General features: G+C 41.3%; 1 protein-coding gene across 1 annotated transcript in view; it reads right to left on the bottom strand.

The window, feature by feature from the left end:
- slc15a2 (solute carrier family 15 member 2) overlaps nucleotides 1-26,537 on the bottom strand; it is a 51,068-nt gene that overhangs the window by 22,722 nt on the left and 1,809 nt on the right. The window contains 14 exon segments of the mRNA XM_061918183.1: nucleotides 1,364-1,383; nucleotides 1,385-1,453; nucleotides 1,604-1,621; nucleotides 1,623-1,637; nucleotides 6,877-6,921; nucleotides 7,003-7,092; nucleotides 7,171-7,254; nucleotides 7,489-7,571; nucleotides 10,362-10,439; nucleotides 15,087-15,177; nucleotides 15,240-15,339; nucleotides 15,452-15,544; nucleotides 18,425-18,566; nucleotides 25,563-25,650. Of these exon segments, the coding sequence (XP_061774167.1) occupies nucleotides 1,364-1,383; nucleotides 1,385-1,453; nucleotides 1,604-1,621; nucleotides 1,623-1,637; nucleotides 6,877-6,921; nucleotides 7,003-7,092; nucleotides 7,171-7,254; nucleotides 7,489-7,571; nucleotides 10,362-10,439; nucleotides 15,087-15,177; nucleotides 15,240-15,339; nucleotides 15,452-15,544; nucleotides 18,425-18,566; nucleotides 25,563-25,650 (1,016 nt within the window).

The following is a 26,537-nucleotide window of genomic DNA, read 5'->3' as shown; positions in this document are numbered from 1 at the left end:
GAACAGTAATAATAATAATAATAAGAATAGTAATGATAAGAAGAATGATGATAAACGAGAATAGTAATAATAATGACAATAATAGTGATAATAATAATAATGCAAGTATAGATTTTTAAATGCAAGACAATTGTATTTTAACATTGTGTTTGTAATGTTAACTTTTTTACATACAAGTCAAGTCAAAGTAACAAAGATTCAAACTAAAATATAGTCTCTCAGTAAATTGTGCACGTGAATAAAAATCCCAAGCAAAAGCAAAGAAATATGTTGTGTTCCTGTGACGGAACCTCAAATGTTGTTGGGACGTCAGGGTTTCCAGTCCATGGTCGCCATGACGCCATGACATCATCACATGCTGTTGACGCTGTACATACACTACATTTAAACATTTCCAGTCCATGGTCGCCATGACGCCATGACATCGTCACATGCTGTTGACGCTGTACATACACTACATTTCAAACATTTCCAGTCCATGGTCGCCATGACGCCATGACATCATCACATGCTGTTGATGCTGTACATACACTACATTTTCAAACAAATCGCTTTTATTCATTTGTATATATTTTGATATCATTTTGACATTTTTGATTGCTGCTGCTTCTTGCACTTTGTTGAGAATGTGTCACTGCTAGCATAAGATTGGCAATAAGTTTGCATGAGAGAAGATTGGCAATAAAAGTTAAAAATAGCCGTCAGACTTTTGACTTCCCGTGAAGGCTACGATAATCATATTACTTTTATTTGTTTTCACTTTAAATAAAGACTGACTTTGCCGTGGTCTTGAAACGATCACTTTCCTTAAAGGGAACCTTGAATCTTTTAACCAACTTGTATTTTTTTAATACTTCAAATAAAATAGACTTTCTTGACAGAGGAAACATTACATTTAGTTTTGGCTTCATAAGAGTAATATTATTTTGATTTGTACGTTCAAATATGATTACCGTCTTCCATTTTTCATTTGGAAACATTTTAGAATGTTTTTTTTTTCAATAAATGTGAATTGAACTTTGGGTTTATGTGAGGTCACTTCCTGTCAGTTCCAAGTTGACAGTGTGGACTTGATATGCATGACTTTGTGGAAATACAGCACAGCACGCTGCTTATGTTCAATGTGGCTCCATGGCTTCTGTTTTGTTTTGAGCGGCCGTTTTACTGACAATGAAGGCATGTCAACATATATCTGAAACTATGTTTTTCTTCTAAAATGTTGGGGGGTGTGGCTTCTATCTATCGCCGTGTGCTGGTAAGTCTGCTACTTTCTTGGAAGGTTGTGTGAAGTGAGTGATGGAAGGAAGGCGGGCCCGGGCCTGGACAAGACCACAGAAGAACAAAGAAGTTGAGGAGCACTGACGTGATGGTGATCCTGCAGAGGGCCGAGCAGCGGGTAGAGCAGGAGCTCAAAGAGCGGCACCAGGAGCAGAATGAGCAGCGGGTTCAGCATCTGAAAAGAAGATAAAAGTGCTGCTGAAACACGACAACTAAGATCTTCACAAGTTTTTAGTCTTCCGAGTCACACTCAGGCAAATAGATTGAAGCTGTAGTACCACTTTCCTCCTGAAGGGGGGTCAGAGAGTCAGTGCTCGCTACTCACCTGCATTTGATCGGGTTTTGATGGCGTACGCCCCCTGTGGTCACACACACACACACACACACACACACACACACACACACACACACACACACACACACACACACACACACACACACACACACACACACACACACACACACACACTGCACTCAACTTTGACTGCACCAGCAAGTGGAACACTATTTCACTGTATCGCGACTTAAAAGTACATGACGATCAGAGTGCCACAGGACATGGTGACTAAGAAGGATGTGATGATCAGAGTGCCACAGGACATGGTGACTAAGAAGGATGTGATGATCAGAGTGCTACAGGACATGGTGACTAAGAAGGATGTGATGATCAGAGTGCCACAGGACATGGTGACTAAGAAGGATGTGACGATCAGAGTGCTACAGGACATGGTGACTAAGAAGGATGTGATGATCAGAGTGCTACAGGACATGGTGACTAAGAAGGATGTGATGATCAGAGTGCCACAGGACATGGTGACTAAGAAGGATGTGATGATCAGAGTGCTACAGGACATGGTGACTAAGAAGGATGTGAATGATCAGAGTGCTACAGGACATGGTGACTAAGAAGGATGTGATGATTAGAGTGCTACAGGACATGGTGACTAAGAAGGATGTGATGATCAGAGTGCCACAGGACATGGTGACTAAGAAGGATGTGATGATTAGAGTGCTACAGGACATGGTGACTAAGAAGGATGTGATGATCAGAGTGCTACAGGACATGGTGACTAAGAAGGATGTGACGATCAGAGTGCTACAGGACATGGTGACTAAGAAGGATGTGATGATCAGAGTGCCACAGGACATGGTGACTAAGAAGGGATGTGATGATCAGAGTGCTACAGGACATGGTGACTAAGAAGGATGTGATGATCAGAGTGCTACAGGACATGGTGACTAAGAAGGATGTGATGATTAGAGTGCTACAGGACATGGTGACTAAGAAGGATGTGAACGATCAGAGTGCTACAGGACATGGTGACTAAGAAGGATGTGATGATCAGAGTGCCACAGGACATGGTGACTAAGAAGGATGTGATGATTAGAGTGCTACAGGACATGGTGACTAAGAAGGATGTGATGATCAGAGTGCCACAGGACATGGTGACTAAGAAGGATGTGATGATTAGAGTGCTACAGGACATGGTGACTAAGAAGGATGTGATGATCAGAGTGCTACAGGACATGGTGACTAAGAAGGATGTGACGATCAGAGTGCTACAGGACATGGTGACTAAGAAGGATGTGATGATCAGAGTGCCACAGGACATGGTGACTAAGAAGGATGTGATGATCAGAGTGCTACAGGACATGGTGACTAAGAAGGATGTGATGATCAGAGTGCTACAGGACATGGTGGACTAAGAAGGATGTGATGATTAGAGTGCTACAGGACATGGTGACTAAGAAGGATGTGATGATCAGAGTGCCACAGGACATGGTGACTAAGAAGGATGTGATGATCAGAGTGCTACAGGACATGGTGACTAAGAAGGATGTGACGATCAGAGTGCTACAGGACATGGTGACTAAGAAGGATGTGATGATCAGAGTGCCACAGGACATGGTGACTAAGAAGGATGTGATGATCAGAGTGCTACAGGACATGGTGACTAAGAAGGATGTGATGATCAGAGTGCCACAGGACATGGTGACTAAGAAGGATGTGACGATCAGAGTGCTACAGGACATGGTGACTAAGAAGGATGTGATGATCAGAGTGCCACAGAACATGGTGACTAAGAAGGATGTGATGATCAGAGTGCTACAGGACATGGGTGACTAAGAAGGATGTGATGATCAGAGTGCTACAGGACATGGTGACTAAGAAGGATGTGATGATTAGAGTGCTACAGGACATGGTGACTAAGAAGGATGTGACGATCAGAGTGCTACAGGACATGGTGACTAAGAAGGATGTGATGATCAGAGTGCCACAGGACATGGTGACTAAGAAGGATGTGATGATCAGAGTGCTACAGGACATGGTGGACTAAGAAGGATGTGACGATCAGAGTGCCACAGGACATGGTGACTAAGAAGGATGTGATGATCAGAGTGCTACAGGACATGGTGACTAAGAAGGATGTGATGATCAGAGTGCCACAGGACATGGTGACTAAGAAGGATGTGATGATCAGAGTGCTACAGGACATGGTGACTAAGAAGGATGTGATGATCAGAGTGCCACAGGACATGGTGACTAAGAAGGATGTGATGATCAGAGTGCTACAGGACATGGTGACTAAGAAGGATGTGACGATCAGAGTGCTACAGGACATGGTGACTAAGAAGGATGTGATGATCAGGAGTGCCACAGGACATGGTGGACTAAGAAGGATGTGATGATCAGAGTGCTACAGGACATGGTGACTAAGAAGGATGTGACGATCAGAGTGCTACAGGACATGGTGACTAAGAAGGATGTGATGATCAGAGTGCCACAGGACATGGTGACTAAGAAGGATGTGATGATCAGAGTGCTACAGGACATGGTGACTAAGAAAGGATGTGATGATCAGAGTGCCACAAACATGGTGACTAAGAAGGATGTGATGATCAGAGTGCTACAGGACATGGTGACTAAGAAGGATGTGATGATCAGAGTGCCACAGGACATGGTGACTAAGAAGGATGTGATTGATCAGAGTGCTACAGGACATGGTGACTAAGAAGGATGTGACGATCAGAGTGCTACAGGACATGGTGACTAAGAAGGATGTGATGATCAGAGTGCCACAGGACCATGGTGACTAAGAAGGATGTGATGATCAGAGTGCTCCAGGACATGGTGACTAAGAAGGATGTGATGATCAGAGTGCCACAGAACATGGTGACTAAGAAGGATGTGATGATCAGAGTGCCACAGGACATGGTGACTAAGAAGGATGTGATGATCAGAGTGCTACAGGACATGGTGACTAAGAAGGATGTGATGATCAGAGTGCCACAGGACATGGTGACTAAGAAGGATGTGATGATCAGAGTGCTCCAGGACATGGTGACTAAGAAGGATGTGATGATCAGAGTGCCACAGGACATGGTGACTAAGAAGGATGTGATGATCAGAGTGCCACAGGACATGGTGACTAAGAAGGATGTGATGATCAGAGTGCTACAGGACATGGTGACTAAGAAGGATGTGATGATCAGAGTGCCACAGGACATGGTGACTTAAGAAGGATGTGATGATCAGAGTGCTACAGGACATGGTGACTAAGAAGGATGTGATGATCAGAGTGCTACAGGACATGGTGACTAAGAAGGATGTGATGATCAGAGTGCTACAGGACATGGTGACTAAGAAGGATGTGATGATCAGAGTGCCACAGGACATGGTGACTAAGAAGGATGTGATGATCAGAGTGCCACAGGACATGGTGACTAAGAAGGATGTGATGATCAGAGTGCCACAGGACATGGTGACTAAGAAGGATGTGATGATCAGAGTGCTACAGGACATGGTGACTAAGAAGGATGTGATGATCAGAGTGCCACAGGACATGGTGACTAAGAAGGATGTGATGATCAGAGTGCCACAGGACATGGTGACTAAGAAGGATGTGATGATCAGAGTGCCACAGGACATGGTGACTAAGAAGGATGTGATGATCAGAGTGCCACAGGACATGGTGACTAAGAAGGATGTGATGATCAGAGTGCCACAGGACATGGTGACTAAGAAGGATGTGATGATCAGAGTGCCACGGGACATGGTGACTAAGAAGGATGTGATGATCAGAGTGCCACAGGACATGGTGACTAAGAAAGGATGTGATGATCAGAGTGCCACAGGACATGGTGACTAAGAAGGATGTGATGATCAGAGTGCTACAGGACATGGTGACTAAGAAGGATGTGATGATCAGAGTGCCACAGGACATGGTGACTAAGAAGGATGTGATGATCAGAGTGCCACAGGACATGGTGACTAAGAAGGATGTGATGATCAGAGTGCTACAGGACATGGTGACTAAGAAGGATGTGATGATCAGAGGTGCCACAGGACATGGTGACTAAGAAGGATGTGATGATCAGAGTGCCACAGGACATGGTGACTAAGAAGGGATGTGGATGATCAGAGTGCCACAGGACATGGTGACTAAGAAGGATGTGATGATCAGAGTGCCACAGGACATGGTGACTAAGAAGGATGTGATGATCAGAGTGCCACAGGACATGGTGACTAAGAAGGATGTGATGATCAGAGTGCCACAGGACATGGTGACTAAGAAGGATGTGATGATCAGAGTGCTACAGGACATGGTGACTAAGAAGGATGTGATGATCAGAGTGCCACAGGACATGGTGACTAAGAAGGATGTGATGATCAGAGTGCCACAGGACATGGTGACTAAGAAGGATGTGATGATCAGAGTGCCACAGGACATGGTGACTAAGAAGGATGTGATGATCAGAGTGCCACAGGACATGGTGACTAAGAAGGATGTGATGATCAGAGTGCCACAGGACATGGTGACTAAGAAGGATGTGATGATCAGAGTGCCACAGGACATGGTGGACTAAGAAGGATGTGATGATCAGAGTGCCACAGGACATGGTGACTAAGAAGGATGTGATGATCAGAGTGCCACAGGACATGGTGACTAAGAAGGATGTGATGATCAGAGTGCTACAGGACATGGTGACTAAGAAGGATGTGATGATCAGAGTGCTACAGGACATGGTGACTAAGAAGGATGTGATGATCAGAGTGCCACAGGACCTGGTGACTAAGAAGGATGTGATGATCAGAGTGCTCCAGGACATGGTGACTAAGAAGGATGTGATGATCAGAGTGCCACAGGACATGGTGACTAAGAAGGATGTGATGATCAGAGTGCTACAGGACATGGTGACTAAGAAGGATGTGATGATCAGAGTGCCACAGGACATGGTGACTAAGAAGGATGTGATGATCAGAGTGCCACAGGACATGGTGACTAAGAAGGATGTGATGATCAGAGTGCTCCAGGACATGGTGACTAAGAAGGATGTGATGATCAGAGTGCCACAGGACATGGTGACTAAGAAGGATGTGATGATCAGAGTGCTACAGGACATGGTGACTAAGAAGGATGTGATGATCAGAGTGCTACAGGACATGGTGACTAAGAAGGATGTGATGATCAGAGTGCCACAGGACATGGTGACTAAGAAGGATGTGATGATCAGAGTGCCACAGGACATGGTGACTAAGAAGGATGTGATGATCAGAGTGCCACAGGACATGGTGACTAAGAAGGTCCAACTCACAAAGCCCAAGTTCATCCTGGTGGACTGCAGAGTCCAGCGGGATCCCTGGAATGGAACAAGGTTAACACTGTTAGCTTTAGCAGCATCCCTTCTGCAGCAGTCTGGTTCTGGTTCTGGTTCTGGTACCTGCTGGTCAAACAGAGCCCAGAACATTGGCAGAGGGATGAAGAGCACCAAAACCTTCAGGACCATCTTGATCTCCATGATCAGACGCTTCTGGTGAGGTCAAAAAACAACAGCTTTTTCAGGAAAGGTCCTTGCCAGCTGGGTCCAAGGTCCTGGAAGAACCCTCACCGAGTACTTGTCCTGGGCCCAGTCCAGCCAGTGCCTCCTGCTGGACTCGTACTTGGACCTCTTCCAGCGGTTCTTGATGGCATACTGCAAGTAGAGAGCAGATCACCCTGAGGAGCACAATTACCTGAGGAGTACACCTGAGGAGCACACCTGAGGAGCACACCTGAGGAGCACAGCTGAGGAGCACACCTGAGGAGTACACCTGAGGAGCACACCTGAGGAGCACACCTGAGGAGCACACCTGAGGAGTACACCTGAGGAGCACACCTGAGGAGCACACCTGAGGAGCACACCTGGAGACATGTTGGCTTCACTCACGCTCACACACTTGCAGACTTCCAGCAGGATGTTGCCCTCAGGAGGATTCTTCTTGTACAGTCTGCTGCCTGACATGAACACAACTGGAACCCACAACACACCCTGTTACTAGTTAGTACCACCAACTAGTACACTTGTAACTCTCTTACTAGTACAACTAACTAGCATACTTGTAAATCTCTTACTACTATTACTATTGTCTGCTGCCTGACACCAATACAACTGGTACTACTAACTAATGTACTTGTACTATCGTACTAGTAACTAGAATACTTGTAACTCTCTCAATAGTATTACTAACTAGCATACTTGTAACTCTCTTACTAGTAGTACTATATAAGTAAAACATTGATTGATTGATACTATTCTTCCTGTACAGTCTGCTGCCTAACACAAACACACACTCTGTTACTAGTACTTCTAACTAGCATACTTGTAACTAGTCTCTTACTAGTACTACTAACTAGCATGTTTTCAACTTTGTTACTAATACTACTAACTGGCATACTTGCAACTCTCTTACTCTTATTTCTAACTGGTATATTTTCAACTATGTTACTAGTACTACTAACTAGCATACTTTCCAACTGTCACTAGTATTACTAACCAACCATTCCTTCAACTATGTCACCAATACTACTAAGTAACATACTGGCAACTCTCTTACTAGTTTTACTAAATGGCATACTTTCAACTCTATTACTAGTACTACTAACTAGCAATACCTTTAACTCCATTGGTACTAACTAGCCATACTTTACAGTTCAGTTTGCAGCGCTCTAGAATGACCAGCATGAATGTCAACACAAGAGATTACTAGTAACTATTACTAGTCTATCTTACATGCGGGACCAGGAAGAGTTCGGAATATAAACAAACTTTACTGACAGCTGCTCCAAACAAGGAATAAAATAGTTAGCACTGTGCTAGCTTGATGACAACACATAATAAAATAAGTTAGCACTTACTCTGCTAGCTTGATGATAACACGTAATAAAATAAGTTAGCACATCCTGTGCTAGCTTGATGATAACACGTAATAAAATAAGTTAGCACATCCTGTGCTAGCTTGATGATAACACGTAATAAAATAAGTTAGCACTTCCTGTGCTAGCTTGATGATAACACGTAATAAAATAAGTTAGCACTTCCTGTGCTAGCTTGATGATAACAAGACCATAAACAGGCTAACAAGCTTAGCATCACATTGTCAACCAGGAAGTAGACGCCTTTCAACTTTGTGAAGACTTCTCTAAAAGGGGAAGTGCTCCATGATGTTCTATGTTGTCTGTCATTCAACAACACATTTATTATTATTATTATGCTTTCTAACTAGTCAAAGACAGGTTATGAGAGTCATAAAGTCTGTTTAAAGAGTGCTAACAATACTCCATTTATATGTCATGACCTGAATATTGACAAGTATTAGTCATATTGTTATTATCAGTGCTAAACACAGAGGAACTACTTTTAGAGAGCTAACTAGTTTATGCTGCTGTATTGACATATTGAGCTGCTGCATGGCCTCTGAGTTAGTGAGAGTTAATTCTGGATGTCTCTCACCTGGATAGTAGAAGGTTGTGGACATAAACCCACAGGTTGGTCAACTTTGACATCCAACTTGGACTCACAGATGACAAGAAAATCTTGTGTTTTTTAACCCTTTGTGTGGATTGAGATGAATTGTTGATGTCAGGGGAATATATATACACATCCCATCAGTCTTTATCCCAGTGAGAGCAGACATTGTACAGTAAGTGGTTGCTTTGTTATATTTGTATATTTTGTGTAGCACTTAGCAATACTGCTACATGGTGCTTAGTGTTTGACTAAAGCTGCATCTGTTTAGCTTCTAAAATGTGTAGATCATCCTCCTTATATTCAGGCTCAAAAGTAGGAGTTTCTGGATCATCAAAGTAGTCTTTTCTGTCTCTAATCAAGTCTGCCATGATTAGTTGTCTTGTTGTTGTTGAAGGGAAAGTGAGCATTGTGATGAGTATGTGACATTAATATTTAACATGATCAAAATATGTAAATATGACATGTTATTATGAATGTTACTAGATACTACATCTATACTTACAGAGTGTATGTAAAATATTGATGGAGGTGTTTGAATGTTTTTTAGAGTGCTTTCTAAGCATCCATCCATTTTCTACCGCTTATTCCCTTTTTGGGGTTGCGGGGGGCGCTGGCGCCTATCTCAGCTACAATCGGACAAGTCGCCACCTCATCGCAGGGCCAACACAGATAGACGGACAACATTCACACACTAGGGCCATAAGCAGAATAGATCTATTCCTACTACCTCCATTGTTAGCTGACTCTTGCAAATGTTTATTTACGATTTAGAATGCATAACAATGATTCAAATATGACATGTTCTTATGAATGTTACTAGATACCACGTCTATACTTAGTGTTTTTAGAGTGCTTTAGAAGCAGAAAAGATCGACTCTCATTAACTCCACTGTTAGCTGACTTTTACTAGCGTTTATTGACGATTTTGAATGAATAATGATACGATAGGATCAAAATATGTCAATGTGACATGTTATTAAGAATGTTACTAGATACAACATCTCTTCTTACAGTGTGTATATAAAACCTTGATGGAGGTTTTCTTTAAGAGCGCTTCATAAGCAGAATAGAGCGACTCTCATTACCTCCATTGTTAGCCGACTCTTGCTAGTCTTTATTTACAATTTAGAAAAAAAGCATGTGTGTTGTTGTCTGACATAAAGATGGTGAATGATGAGCAAATAGCAGAAAAAGTAGTTCGAGGGATTGAAGCGACGGCCAGCTGAGCATGTACTTCCTGTGTGTGACGCAGCAGTGATGTCACCTTGCTGAGGCGACAGGAAGTGGCTCACCTAAGGCCGCCATCATGAGCGCGGCGGGGACGCCAAAGGCCAGAGCGTAGCAGTCTTGTCCAAAGCACTTGACGTCTCCTGCGGGCCGGAACACAAGACATGGACGCACTTCAACTCTTCTTCTTCTTCTTCTTCCTCGCGCACAAACATGACCCAGGAAGACATTTTGTCAAAATAGAAGAAAAACTATTTTCTTCAAGTCAAAAAGCGCCATCGGTTTCCACTTGAAGAAAATCGTTTTTATACTTGTGAATTGTTTTTGACTTGAAAACATTTTTTTTAAACATTTTAGAACGTTTGTTAGTTTTCATAGCTTTTTATAACTTTAAAGGAAAATTCTTCAAATACTTGTTTTTGTATACTTATGAATATTTTTTTTACTTGCAGGAAATACATTTTACACATGCAGATCATTTTTTACATTTTATCGAATCGTTTTTTTAATCAACATAATAGTTTACGTGCGAATGTTTTTTTTAATTTAAAAAAATTGTGTTTCCAAATATTTTTTTCATTGAAAAAAATACTTTTATACTTGCAAACGTTTCTTTAAATTGAAAACAAAAATTATTTGCAAATCCTGTGAATCCTGTGAATCTTTATTTTGAAAAAATGTTTTTTATACTTGCAAATGTGTAAAAGTATAACAAAAAACTTTTAAAATTTTAAATCATTTTTTATTGCACACAATTGTTTTAAAATCTTTTATTAATTGAAAATAAATGTTGTCTCTACTTGTGAATAATCATTTTATTTTGAAAAAGTTACTTATAGTTGCAAATGTTATTTTAATTGTTTTTCTTGTTGTCTATCTGTATTTTATTTTGAGAAAAATGTTTTTTTTTAAGTATTTTTAATTGATTTTTTTTCTTTTTGTGAATATTTATTTAATTTAGAATATTTTTTTTATTAGGAATTTTTTTAATTAAAGACATGTTTTTACTGTGAATTAATTATTTTTTAATTAAGGAAAATTATTTTATTTTTTGTGAATCTTTATTTTATTTTGAAAAAATGTTTTTATAATTTCAACTGTTTTTTCAAATTGAAAAAAAAAAGTTTTTCTTTTTGTTTTAAGTTTGGTGATGATAGTGGACGTGATTTTATTTTGAAAAGTTTGGAGCTGACCTCGGAGCAAGGGGGTGATGATAGTTGACATGATTTTATTTTGAAAAGTTTGGAGCTGACCTCGGAGCAGGGGGTGATGATGGTAGACATGATTTTATTTTGAAAAGTTTGGAGCTGACCTCGGAGCAAGGGGGTGATGATGGTGGACATGATTTTATTTTGAAAAGTTTAGAGCTGACCTCGGAGCACGGGGGTGATGATGGTGGACATGATTTTATTTTGAAAAGTTTAGAGCTGACCTCGGAGCAGGGGGGTGATGATGGTGGACATGATTTTATTTTGAAAAGTTTGGAGCTGACCTCGGAGCAAGGGGGTGATGATGGTGGACATGATTTTATTTTGAAAAGTTTAGAGCTGACCTCGGAGCACGGGGGTGATGATGGTGGACATGATTTTATTTTGAAAAGTTTGGAGCTGACCTCGGAGCAGGGGGTGATGATGGTAGACATGATTTTATTTTGAAAAGTTTGGAGCTGACCTCGGAGCAAGGGGGTGATGATGGTGGACATGATTTTATTTTGAAAAGTTTAGAGCTGACCTCGGAGCACGGGGGTGATGATGGTGGACATGATTTTATTTTGAAAAGTTTAGAGCTGACCTCGGAGCAGGGGGTGATGATGGTGGACATGATTTTATTTTGAAAAGTTTAGAGCTGACCTCGGAGCAGAGGGGGTGATGATGGTAGACATGATTTTATTTTGAAAAGTTTGGAGCTGACCTCGGAGCAGGGGGGTGATGATGGTGGACATGATTTTATTTTGAAAAGTTTGGAGCTGACCTCGGAGCAGGGGGGTGATGATGGTGGACATGATTTTATTTTGAAAAGTTTGGAGCTGACCTCGGAGCAGGGGGGTGATGATGGTGGACATGATTTTATTTTGAAAAGTTTGGAGCTGACCTCGGAGCAGGGGGGTGATGATGGTGGACATGATTTTATTTTGAAAAGTTTAGAGCTGACCTCGGAGCAGGGGGGTGATGATGGTGGACATGATTTTATTTTGAAAAGTTTGGAGCTGACCTCGGAGCAGGGGGGTGATGATGGTGGACATGATTTTATTTTGAAAAGTTTAGAGCTGACCTCGGAGCAGGGGGGTGATGATGGTGGACATGATTTTATTTTGAAAAGTTTAGAGCTGACCTCGGAGCAGGGGGGTGATGATGGTGGACATGATTTTATTTTGAAAAGTTTGGAGCTGACCTCGGAGCAGGGGGGTGATGATGGTGGACATGATTTTATTTTGAAAAGTTTAGAGCTGACCTCGGAGCAGGGGGGTGATGATGGTGGACATGATTTTATTTTGAAAAGTTTAGAGCTGACCTCGGAGCAGGGGGGTGATGATGGTGGACATGATTTTATTTTGAAAAGTTTAAAGCTGACCTCGGAGCACGGGGGTGATGATGGTGGACATGATTTTATTTTGAAAAGTTTAGAGCTGACCTCGGAGCAGGGGGGTGATGATGGTAGACATGATTTTATTTTGAAAAGTTTGGAGCTGACCTCGGAGCAGGGGGGTGATGATGGTGGACATGATTTTATTTTGAAAAGTTTGGAGCTGACCTCGGAGCAGGGGGGTGATGATGGTGGACATGATTTTATTTTGAAAAGTTTGGAGCTGACCTCGGAGCAGGGGGGTGATGATGGTGGACATGATTTTATTTTGAAAAGTTTGGAGCTGACCTCGGAGCAGGGGGGTGATGATGGTGGACATGATTTTATTTTGAAAAGTTTAGAGCTGACCTCGGAGCAGGGGGGTGATGATGGTGGACATGATTTTATTTTGAAAAGTTTAGAGCTGACCTCGGAGCAGGGGGGTGATGATGGTGGACATGATTTTATTTTGAAAAGTTTAGAGCTGACCTCGGAGCAGGGGGGTGATGATGGTGGACATGATTTTATTTTGAAAAGTTTGGAGCTGACCTCGGAGCAGGGGGGTGATGATGGTGGACATGATTTTATTTTGAAAAGTTTAGAGCTGACCTCGGAGCAGGGGGGTGATGATGGTGGACATGATTTTATTTTGAAAAGTTTAGAGCTGACCTCGGAGCAGGGGGGTGATGATGGTGGACATGATTTTATTTTGAAAAGTTTAGAGCTGACCTCGGAGCAGCGGGGTGATGATGGTGGACATGATTTTATTTTGAAAAGTTTAGAGCTGACCTCGGAGCAGGGGGGTGATGATGGTGGACATGATTTTATTTTGAAAAGTTTAGAGCTGACCTCGGAGCAGGGGGGTGATGATGGTGGACATGATTTTATTTTGAAAAGTTTAGAGCTGACCTCGGAGCAGGGGGGTGATGATGGTGGACATGATTTTATTTTGAAAAGTTTAGAGCTGACCTCGGAGCAGCGGGGTGATGATGGTGGACATGATTTTATTTTGAAAAGTTTAGAGCTGACCTCGGAGCAGGGGGGTGATGATGGTGGACATGATTTTATTTTGAAAAGTTTGGAGCTGACCTCGGAGCAGGGGGGTGATGATGGTGGACATGATTTTATTTTGAAAAGTTTGGAGCTGACCTCGGAGCAGGGGGGTGATGATGGTGGACATGATTTTATTTTGAAAAGTTTGGAGCTGACCTCGGAGCAGGGGGGTGATGATGGTGGACATGATTTTATTTTGAAAAGTTTGGAGCTGACCTCGGAGCAGGGGGGTGATGATGGTGGACATGATTTTATTTTGAAAAGTTTAGAGCTGACCTCGGAGCAGGGGGGTGATGATGGTGGACATGATTTTATTTTGAAAAGTTTGGAGCTGACCTCGGAGCAGGGGGGTGATGATGGTGGACATGATTTTATTTTGAAAAGTTTAGAGCTGACCTCGGAGCAGGGGGGTGATGATGGTGGACATGATTTTATTTTGAAAAGTTTAGAGCTGACCTCGGAGCAGGGGGGTGATGATGGTGGACATGATTTTATTTTGAAAAGTTTAGAGCTGACCTCGGAGCAGCGGGGTGATGATGGTGGACATGATTTTATTTTGAAAAGTTTAGAGCTGACCTCGGAGCAGGGGGGTGATGATGGTGGACATGATTTTATTTTGAAAAGTTTAGAGCTGACCTCGGAGCAGGGGGGTGATGATGGTGGACATGATTTTATTTTGAAAAGTTTAGAGCTGACCTCGGAGCAGGGGGGTGATGATGGTGGACATGATTTTATTTTGAAAAGTTTAGAGCTGACCTCGGAGCAGCGGGGTGATGATGGTGGACATGATTTTATTTTGAAAAGTTTAGAGCTGACCTCGGAGCAGGGGGGTGATGATGGTGGACATGATTTTATTTTGAAAAGTTTGGAGCTGACCTCGGAGCAGGGGGGTGATGATGGTGGACATGATTTTATTTTGAAAAGTTTGGAGCTGACCTCGGAGCAAGGGGGTGATGATAGTGGACATGATTTTATTTTGAAAAGTTTAGAGCTGACCTCGGAGCAGGGGGGTGATGATGGTGGACATGATTTTATTTTGAAAAGTTTAGAGCTGACCTCGGAGCAGGGGGTGATGATGGAGGACATGATTTTATTTTGAAAAGTTTAGAGCTGACCTCGGAGCAGGGGGGTGATGATGGTGGACATGATTTTATTTTGAAAAGTTTGGAGCTGACCTCGGAGCAGGGGGGTGATGATGGTGGACAGCAGGCTGCCAGCGTTGATGGACATGTAGAAGATGGAGAAGAACTTGATCCTCTGGCTGGCCTGCACACAGCAAACATTTCAGACAACTTCTTCCCTCGGACTTTGATGAGGTCCAGACTCACCTGCTCCTCAGGGAACTGGTCTCCCCCGAAGGCGGCCACACAGGGTTTGATGCCACCTGTCCCAAAGGCGATGAGGACCAGGCCCGCCATGGACAACCCTCTGAGGGCGCCAGAAGGGGGCGTGACACGATGGAGGAGGTGTGTGTGTGTGTGTGTGTGTGTGTGTGTGTGTGTGTGTGTGTGTGTGTGTGTGTGTGTGTGTGTGTACGTACATGTGGACAGTGGTGGTGCCCAGCAGGGGGACAGACCCCAGAGACTTGACCACGTGACCCAGGACGTAGACCAGGGACAGGTAGATGATGGTCCTGCAGGCACAGGACAGTCCTTACTGCGCCACCACTTACTTCTACTCCTTTATCACCTCTACTCCTTTATCACCTCTACTCCTTTATCACCTCTACTCCTTTATCACCTCTACTTCTTTATCACCTCTACTTCTTTATCACCTCTACTCCTTTATCCCCTCTACTTCTTTATCACCTCTACTCCTTTATCACCTCTACTCCTTTATCACCTCTACTTCTTTATCACCTCTACTTCTTTATCACCTCTACTTCTTTATCACCTCTACTTCTTTATCACCTCTACTCCTTTATCACCTCTACTTCTTTATCACCTCTACTCCTTTATCACCTCTACTTCTTTATCACCTCTACTCCTTTATCACCTCTACTCCTTTATCACCTCTACTCCTTTATCACCTCTACTTCTTTATCACCTCTACTCCTTTATCACCTCTACTTCTTTATCACCTCTACTCCTTTATCACCTCTACTTCTTTATCACCTCTACTCCTTTATCACCTCTACTCCTTTATCACCTCTACTCCTTTATCACCTCTACTCCTTTATCACCTCTACTTCTTTATCACCTCTACTCCTTTATCACCTCTACTTCTTTATCACCTCTACTCCTTTATCACCTCTACTTCTTTATCACCTCTACTCCTTTATCACCTCTACTTCTTTATCACCTCTACTTCTTTATCACCTCTACTTCTTTATCACCTCTACTTCTTTATCACCTCTACTCCTTTATCACCTCTACTCCTTTATCACCTCTACTCCTTTATCACCTCTACTTCTTTATCACCTCTACTTCTTTATCACCTCTACTTCTTTATCACCTCTACTTCTTTATCACCTCTACTTCTTTATCACCTCTACTCCTTTATCACCTCTACTTCTTTATCACCTCTACTCCTTTATCACCTCTACTTCTTTATCACCTCTACTTCTTTATCACCTCTACTTCTTTATCACCTCTACTTCTTTATCACCTCTACTCCTTTATCACCTCTACTCCTTTATCACCTCTACTCCTTTATCACCTCTACTTCTTTATCACCTCTACTTCTTTATCACCTCTACTTCTTTATCACCTCTACTTCTTTATCACCTCTACTCCTTTATCACCTCTACTTCTTTATCACCTCTACTCCTTTATCACCTCTACTCCTTTATCACCTCTACTCCTTTATCACCTCTACTTCTTTATCACCTCTACTTCTTTATCACCTCTACTCCTTTATCACCTCTACTTCTTTATCACCTCTACTCCTTTATCCCCTCTACTTCTTTATCACCTCTACTCCTTTATCACCTCTACTTCTTTATCACCTCTACTTCTTTATCACCTCTACTTCTTTATCACCTCTACTCCTTTATCACCTCTACTCCTTTATCACCTCTACTCCTTTATCACCTCTACTCCTTTATCACCTCTACTCCTTTATCACCTCTACTTCTTTATCACCTCTACTTCTTTATCACCTCTACTCCTTTATCACCTCTACTTCTTTATCACCTCTACTTCTTTATCACCTCTACTTCTTTATCACCTCTACTCCTTTATCACCTCTACTTCTTTATCACCTCTACTCCTTTATCACCTCTACTCCTTTATCACCTCTACTCCTTTATCACCTCTACTTCTTTATCACCTCTACTTCTTTATCACCTCTACTCCTTTATCACCTCTACTTCTTTATCACCTCTACTCCTTTATCCCCTCTACTTCTTTATCACCTCTACTCCTTTATCACCTCTACTTCTTTATCACCTCTACTTCTTTATCACCTCTACTTCTTTATCACCTCTACTCCTTTATCACCTCTACTTCTTTATCACCTCTACTCCTTTATCACCTCTACTCCTTTATCACCTCTACTCCTTTATCACCTCTACTTCTTTATCACCTCTACTTCTTTATCACCTCTACTTCTTTATCACCTCTACTCCTTTATCACCTCTACTTCTTTATCACCTCTACTCCTTTATCACCTCTACTCCTTTATCACCTCTACTTCTTTATCACCTCTACTTCTTTATCACCTCTACTCCTTTATCACCTCTACTCCTTTATCACCTCTACTTCTTTATCACCTCTACTCCTTTATCCCCTCTACTCCTTTATCACCTCTACTTCTTTATCACCTCTACTTCTTTATCACCTCTACTTCTTTATCACCTCTACTCCTTTATCACCTCTACTTCTTTATCACCTCTACTTCTTTATCACCTCTACTCCTTTATCACCTCTACTTCTTTATCACCTCTACTTCTTTATCACCTCTACTTCTTTAGTACCTGTACTTCTTTATCACCTCTACTTCTTTATCACCTCTACTTCTTTATCACCTCTACTTCTTTATCACCTCTACTTCTTTATCACCTCTACTTTTTTACTTGTTTCTTACCTGTACTTGTTTCTGACCTGTACTTTATTACCTGTACTTGTTTAGTACCTGTACTTTATTACCTGTACTTTTTTACTTGTTTCTGACCTGTACTTTATTACCTGTACTTGTTTAGTACCTGTACTTTATTACTTGTTTCTTACCTGTACTTGTTTAGTACCTGTACTTTTTTACTTTTTTCTTACCTGTACTTGTTTATGACCTGTACTTTATTACCTGTACTTGTTTCTTACCTGTACTTGTTTAGTACCTGTGCTTGTTTAGTACCGGTACTTGTTTCTTACCTGTACTTGTTTAGTATCTGTACTTGTTTAGTACCGGTACTTTATTACCTGTACTTGTTTATTACCTGTACTTATTTCTTACCTGTACTTGTTTAGTACCTGTACTTTAGTACCTGTACTTGTTTCTTACCTGTACTTGTTTAGTACCTGTACTTGTTTAGTACCTGTAGTCTATTACCTGTACTTTCTTCCTTGTTTCTTACCTGTACTTGCCCAGCCAGGAGTCTGCGATGAGCGCCCCCAGGACAGGTGTGAAGTAGCAGAGGCTGCTGAAGGCGTGGTAGACGGCGGTGGACAGGTTCTGGTCCCAGTGCAGGTAAGTCAGGAAGTAGAGCGTCAACACGGCTGTAAACAACAACAAACCTCATCATTTTAACACTAAACACCACCTTTACACCACTTTATTTTGCCTTTGGCCAGAAGTAGAACTCTTTCATCTTTATTTTGCCTTTAGTCGGAGGTAGAACTTTTTCAATTTTATTTTCACGGAAAAAAACCTTAATATTCTTTTATTTAATTACAAGACACACAAAAATTCTCAAATCAAAGCAAAAGTAATTTTCCTACAAAATCTGAAATAACAAGATTATTTTACTTGTTTTAATCCTGATTTTAGATTTTTTTTTCTTGGTTAAAACTCATTTAAATAATTTGATTCTCTTTTAAAGTAATACAGTTCATAGTTTGTTAATACACATAAATATATATTTTTTATGTAGAACATTAGCATTACTTTTTTAAATCCAAGCAATAATAAATCTAAAGTCAAGATGAAATTAACAAAATAAAATGTTATTCCCCACTACTTGTAAATAATAAAAGATGATTCAGCAAAAAGGAGTGAAATAGCAGCCTTCTTCATTATTATTTTTCATCTTTTACTTCAATCTACAATCATAGAAAATAACTACAATAACATTTCATGATTTAAAATATATTTTTAATCCGAGAGAGATCAAATATTTAAAATTAAGGTCAAATGTGAAGTAAAACATTTATTTTAAAATCGTTTTTCAGTAATAAAGCTCGTATTTTAGTTTCATCACATTGAAAAAAACTAAACTATCTATTTTTGAATCACATTTGTTATTATTAAGGCAAAATAAGAGAAACAATCAACAAAATGTGAAATAAGATTATTCCATTAATTTCTTGACTTTGTAAATGTAATCCAAGCAATCTTGATGATCTCAAATTAAGATGAAATCCTAAAAATAACAACTTATTCCTCATTATGTGAGCAGATTATTTGGTTTGTAAATGATATCAAATAATCACATTATTTTCCTTATTTTTTTTAAATGATAAAAGATAATCCACCAAAAAGAGTTTGGTCTAATCCAAAAATAATGGCAAATAACTACAATAATATTTGTTTAATTCAAGCCAAAATACACATTTAAAGTAAAATTGGAAAAAAATCCACAATTAAAGATTTGTTGGCAGATTATGTTGAACTTTTTTGAGGAACATAGTTGATGTTTTTGTACTACGGCAATAAAAAATTAAAAGTTTTGTATTTATGATGAAATATTTCAAATGGAGGTCAAATAATGAAAAAGTAATGTTGCTCATACTGGAGTTATGAAATGATGTCATTGTGTTCTTCTTGAATGATGAAACAGGAAGTCACCTGACCACTAATAAATTCCCTTTTTTTCCCCCTAATCCACGGGACGCCCCCTGGCTAGCTGCTAGCATAGCTAAAAGTGCTACAGTCAGCTAATGTGAAGACAAAGTAACGTTCTTCCAGTTGACACACCCTCAAACTCTTCCATAACGTCCATACACACCCTCAAACTCTTCCATAACGTCCATACACACCCTCGGACTCTTCCGTAATGTCCGTACACACCCTCAAACTCTTCCATAACGTCCATACACACCCTCGGACTCTTCCATAACGTCCATACACACCCTCAAACTCTTCCATAACGTCCATACACACCCTCGGACTCTTCCGTAATGTCCGTACACACCCTCAAACTCTTCCATAACGTCCATACACACCCTCGGACTCTTCCGTAATGTCCGTACACACCCTCAAACTCTTCCATAACGTCCATACACACCCTCAGACTCTTCCATGATGTCCGTACACACCCTCAAACTCTTCCATAACGTCCATACACACCCTCGGACTCTTCCATAATGTCTATACACACCTTCTGACTCTTCCATAACGACTATACACACCTTCTGACTCTTCCATAATGTCTATACACACCCCCGGACTCTTCCATAATGTCTATACACACCCTCAGACTCTTCCATAACGTCTATACACACCCTCAGACTCTTCCATAACGACTATACACACCTTCTGACTCTTCCATAACGACTATACACACCTTCTGACTCTTCCATAACGACTATACACACCTTCTGACTCTTCCATAACATCTATACACACCCTCAGACTCTTCCATAATGTCTGTACACACCCTCAGACTCTTCCATAACGACTGTACACACCTTCTGACTCTTCCATAACGTCTATACACACCTTCTGACTCTTCCATAACGACTATACACACCTTCTGACTCTTCCATAACGACTATACACACCTTCTGACTCTTCCATAACATCTATACACACCCTCAGACTCTTCCATAATGTCTGTACACACCCTCAGACTCTTCCAAAATGTCTGTACACACCCTCAGACTCTTCCAAAATGTCTATACACACCCCCGGACTCTTCCATAATGTCTATACACACCCTCAGACTCTTCCATAACGACTATACACACCTTCTGACTCTTCCATAACATCCATACACACCCTCAGACTCTTCCATAATGTCTGTACACACCCTCAGACTCTTCCATAATGTCTATACACACCCTCAGACTCTTCCATAACGTCTATACACACCCTCAGACTCTTCCATAACGTCTATACACACCCTCAGACTCTTCCATAACGACTATACACACCTTCTGACTCTTCCATAACGACTATACACACCTTCTGACTCTTCCATAACGACTATACACACCTTCTGACTCTTCCATAACATCTATACACACCCTCAGACTCTTCCATAATGTCTGTACACACCCTCAGACTCTTCCATAACGACTGTACACACCTTCTGACTCTTCCATAACGTCTATACACACCTTCTGACTCTTCCATAACGACTATACACACCTTCTGACTCTTCCATAACGACTATACACACCTTCTGACTCTTCCATAACATCTATACACACCCTCAGACTCTTCCATAATGTCTGTACACACCCTCAGACTCTTCCAAAATGTCTGTACACACCCTCAGACTCTTCCAAAATGTCTATACACACCCCCGGACTCTTCCATAATGTCTATACACACCCTCAGACTCTTCCATAACGACTATACACACCTTCTGACTCTTCCATAACATCCATACACACCCTCAGACTCTTCCATAATGTCTGTACACACCCTCAGACTCTTCCATAATGTCTATACACACCCTCAGACTCTTCCATAATGTCTATACACACCCTCAGACTCTTCCATAATGTCTATACACACCTTCTGACTCTTCCATAATGTCTATACACACCTTCTGACTCTTCCATAACGACTATACACACCTTCTGACTCTTCCATAATGTCTATACACACCTTCTGACTCTTCCATAATGTCTATACACACCCTCAGACTCTTCCATAATGTCTATACACACCTTCTGACTCTTCCATAATGTCTATACACACCCTCAGACTCTTCCATAATGTCTATACACACCTTCTGACTCTTCCATAACGACTATACACACCTTCTGACTCTTCCATAACATCTATACACACCCTCAGACTCTTCCATAATGTCTGTACACACCCTCAGACTCTTCCATAATGTCTATACACACCCTCAGACTCTTCCATAATGTCTATACACACCCTCAGACTCTTCCATAATGTCTATACACACCTTCTGACTCTTCCATAATGTCTATACACACCTTCTGACTCTTCCATAACGACTATACACACCTTCTGACTCTTCCATAATGTCTATACACACCTTCTGACTCTTCCATAATGTCTATACACACCCTCAGACTCTTCCATAATGTCTATACACACCTTCTGACTCTTCCATAATGTCTATACACACCTTCTGACTCTTCCATAACGACTATACACACCTTCTGACTCTTCCATAATGTCTATACACACCTTCTGACTCTTCCATAATGTCTATACACACCCTCAGACTCTTCCATAACGACTATACACACCTTCTGACTCTTCCATAACATCCATACACACCCTCAGACTCTTCCATAATGTCTGTACACACCCTCAGACTCTTCCATAATGTCTATACACACCCTCAGACTCTTCCATAATGTCTATACACACCTTCTGACTCTTCCATAACGACTATACACACCTTCTGACTCTTCCATAATGTCTATACACACCTTCTGACTCTTCCATAATGTCTATACACACCCTCAGACTCTTCCATAATGTCTATACACACCTTCTGACTCTTCCATAACGACTATACACACCTTCTGACTCTTCCATAACATCTATACACACCCTCAGACTCTTCCATAATGTCTGTACACACCCTCAGACTCTTCCATAATGTCTATACACACCCTCAGACTCTTCCATAATGTCTATACACACCCTCAGACTCTTCCATAATGTCTATACACACCTTCTGACTCTTCCATAATGTCTATACACACCTTCTGACTCTTCCATAACGACTATACACACCTTCTGACTCTTCCATAATGTCTATACACACCTTCTGACTCTTCCATAATGTCTATACACACCCTCAGACTCTTCCATAACGACTATACACACCTTCTGACTCTTCCATAACGACTATACACACCTTCTGACTCTTCCATAACGACTATACACACCTTCTGACTCTTCCATAACATCTATACACACCCTCAGACTCTTCCATAATGTCTGTACACACCCTCAGACTCTTCCATAACGACTGTACACACCTTCTGACTCTTCCATAATGTCTATACACACCTTCTGACTCTTCCATAACGACTATACACACCTTCTGACTCTTCCATAATGTCTATACACACCTTCTGACTCTTCCATAATGTCTATACACACCCTCAGACTCTTCCATAACGACTATACACACCTTCTGACTCTTCCATAACGACTATACACACCTTCTGACTCTTCCATAACGACTATACACACCTTCTGACTCTTCCATAACATCTATACACACCCTCAGACTCTTCCATAATGTCTGTACACACCCTCAGACTCTTCCATAACGACTGTACACACCTTCTGACTCTTCCATAACGTCTATACACACCTTCTGACTCTTCCATAACGACTATACACACCTTCTGACTCTTCCATAACGACTATACACACCTTCTGACTCTTCCATAACATCTATACACACCCTCAGACTCTTCCATAATGTCTGTACACACCCTCAGACTCTTCCAAAATGTCTGTACACACCCTCAGACTCTTCCAAAATGTCTATACACACCCCCGGACTCTTCCATAATGTCTATACACACCCTCAGACTCTTCCATAACGACTATACACACCTTCTGACTCTTCCATAACATCCATACACACCCTCAGACTCTTCCATAATGTCTGTACACACCCTCAGACTCTTCCATAATGTCTATACACACCCTCAGACTCTTCCATAATGTCTATACACACCCTCAGACTCTTCCATAATGTCTATACACACCTTCTGACTCTTCCATAATGTCTATACACACCTTCTGACTCTTCCATAACGACTATACACACCTTCTGACTCTTCCATAATGTCTATACACACCTTCTGACTCTTCCATAATGTCTATACACACCCTCAGACTCTTCCATAATGTCTATACACACCTTCTGACTCTTCCATAATGTCTATACACACCCTCAGACTCTTCCATAATGTCTATACACACCTTCTGACTCTTCCATAACGACTGTACACACCTTCTGACTCTTCCATAACATCTATACACACCCTCAGACTCTTCCATAATGTCTGTACACACCCTCAGACTCTTCCATAATGTCTATACACACCCTCAGACTCTTCCATAATGTCTATACACACCCTCAGACTCTTCCATAATGTCTATACACACCTTCTGACTCTTCCATAATGTCTATACACACCTTCTGACTCTTCCATAACGACTATACACACCTTCTGACTCTTCCATAATGTCTATACACACCTTCTGACTCTTCCATAATGTCTATACACACCCTCAGACTCTTCCATAATGTCTATACACACCTTCTGACTCTTCCATAATGTCTATACACACCTTCTGACTCTTCCATAACGACTATACACACCTTCTGACTCTTCCATAATGTCTATACACACCCTCAGACTCTTCCATAACGACTATACACACCTTCTGACTCTTCCATAACATCCATACACACCCTCAGACTCTTCCATAATGTCTATACACACCCTCAGACTCTTCCATAATGTCTATACACACCCTCAGACTCTTCCATAATGTCTATACACACCTTCTGACTCTTCCATAACGACTATACACACCTTCTGACTCTTCCATAATGTCTATACACACCTTCTGACTCTTCCATAATGTCTATACACACCCTCAGACTCTTCCATAATGTCTATACACACCTTCTGACTCTTCCATAACGACTATACACACCTTCTGACTCTTCCATAACATCTATACACACCCTCAGACTCTTCCATAATGTCTGTACACACCCTCAGACTCTTCCATAATGTCTATACACACCCTCAGACTCTTCCATAATGTCTATACACACCCTCAGACTCTTCCATAATGTCTATACACACCTTCTGACTCTTCCATAATGTCTATACACACCTTCTGACTCTTCCATAACGACTATACACACCTTCTGACTCTTCCATAATGTCTATACACACCTTCTGACTCTTCCATAATGTCTATACACACCCTCAGACTCTTCCATAATGTCTATACACACCTTCTGACTCTTCCATAATGTCTATACACACCTTCTGACTCTTCCATAACGACTATACACACCTTCTGACTCTTCCATAATGTCTATACACACCTTCTGACTCTTCCATAATGTCTATACACACCTTCTGACTCTTCCATAACGACTATACACACCTTCTGACTCTTCCATAATGTCTATACACACCCTTGGACTCTTCCATAATGTCTATACACACCCTTGGACTCTTCCATAATGTCCGTACACACCCTCGGACTCTTACATAACGTCTATACCGCAAGTCGGAGTCTGGCCCACTCCGGTTCTGACTTGGGCGCCAACATGGTTTAAGTTTTAGTACCTTTCATGCCGTAGAAGGAGAAGCGCTCACAGAACTCGTTGACCACGATGAAGCAGATGCTGGCCGGGTAGTTTGTTCCACAAAGTTTCTACACACAAAAACATCTCAATAAAAATACTTTTTTCAATGAAAAACAGTAAAAAAAAAATAATTAAATAAACATTTAAAAAATGTGAGAAAAACTGAAAAACTGTGAAAAACAAAAAACAGTAAAAACAAACGGTAAAAACAGTGAAGTGAAGTGAATTATATTTATATAGCGCTTTTGTAAGTAGTGAGTAGTCCATCTATGTAAGTAGTGAGTAGTCCATCTATGTAAGTAGTGAGTCGTCCATCTATGTAAGTAGTGAGTCGTCCATCTATGTAAGTAGTGAGTCGTCCATCTATGTAAGTAGTGAGTCGTCCATCTATGTAAGTAGTGAGTAGTCCATCTATGTAAGTAGTGAGTCGTCCATCTATGTAAGTAGTGAGTCGTCCATCTATGTAAGTAGTGAGTCGTCCATCTATGTAAGTAGTGAGTCGTCCATCTATGTAAGTAGTGAGTCGTCCATCTATGTAAGTAGTGAGTCGTCCATCTATGTAAGTAGTGAGTCGTCCATCTATTAAGTAGTGAGTCGTCCATCTATGTAAGTAGTGAGTCGTCCATCTATGTAAGTAGTGAGTCGTCCATCTATGTAAGTAGTGAGTCGTCCATCTATGTAAGTAGTGAGTCGTCCATCTATGTAAGTAGTGAGTAGTCCATCTATGTAAGTAGTGAGTAGTCCATCTATGTAGTGAGTAGTCCATCCATGTAAGTAGTGAGTAGTCCATCTATGTAAGTAGTGAGTCGTCCATCTATGTAAGTAGTGAGTCGTCCATCTATGTAAGTAGTGAGTCGTCCATCTATGTAAGTAGTGAGTCGTCCATCTATGTAAGTAGTGAGTCGTCCATCTATGTAAGTAGTGAGTCGTCCATCTATGTAAGTAGTGAGTAGTC

This window comes from Nerophis ophidion, linkage group LG13, assembly GCF_033978795.1.
Source record: "Nerophis ophidion isolate RoL-2023_Sa linkage group LG13, RoL_Noph_v1.0, whole genome shotgun sequence".
NCBI lineage: Eukaryota > Metazoa > Chordata > Actinopteri > Syngnathiformes > Syngnathidae > Nerophis > Nerophis ophidion.
The sequence above is the reverse complement of the archived record's forward strand: the minus strand, read 5'-3'. Positions and strand labels throughout refer to the sequence as shown.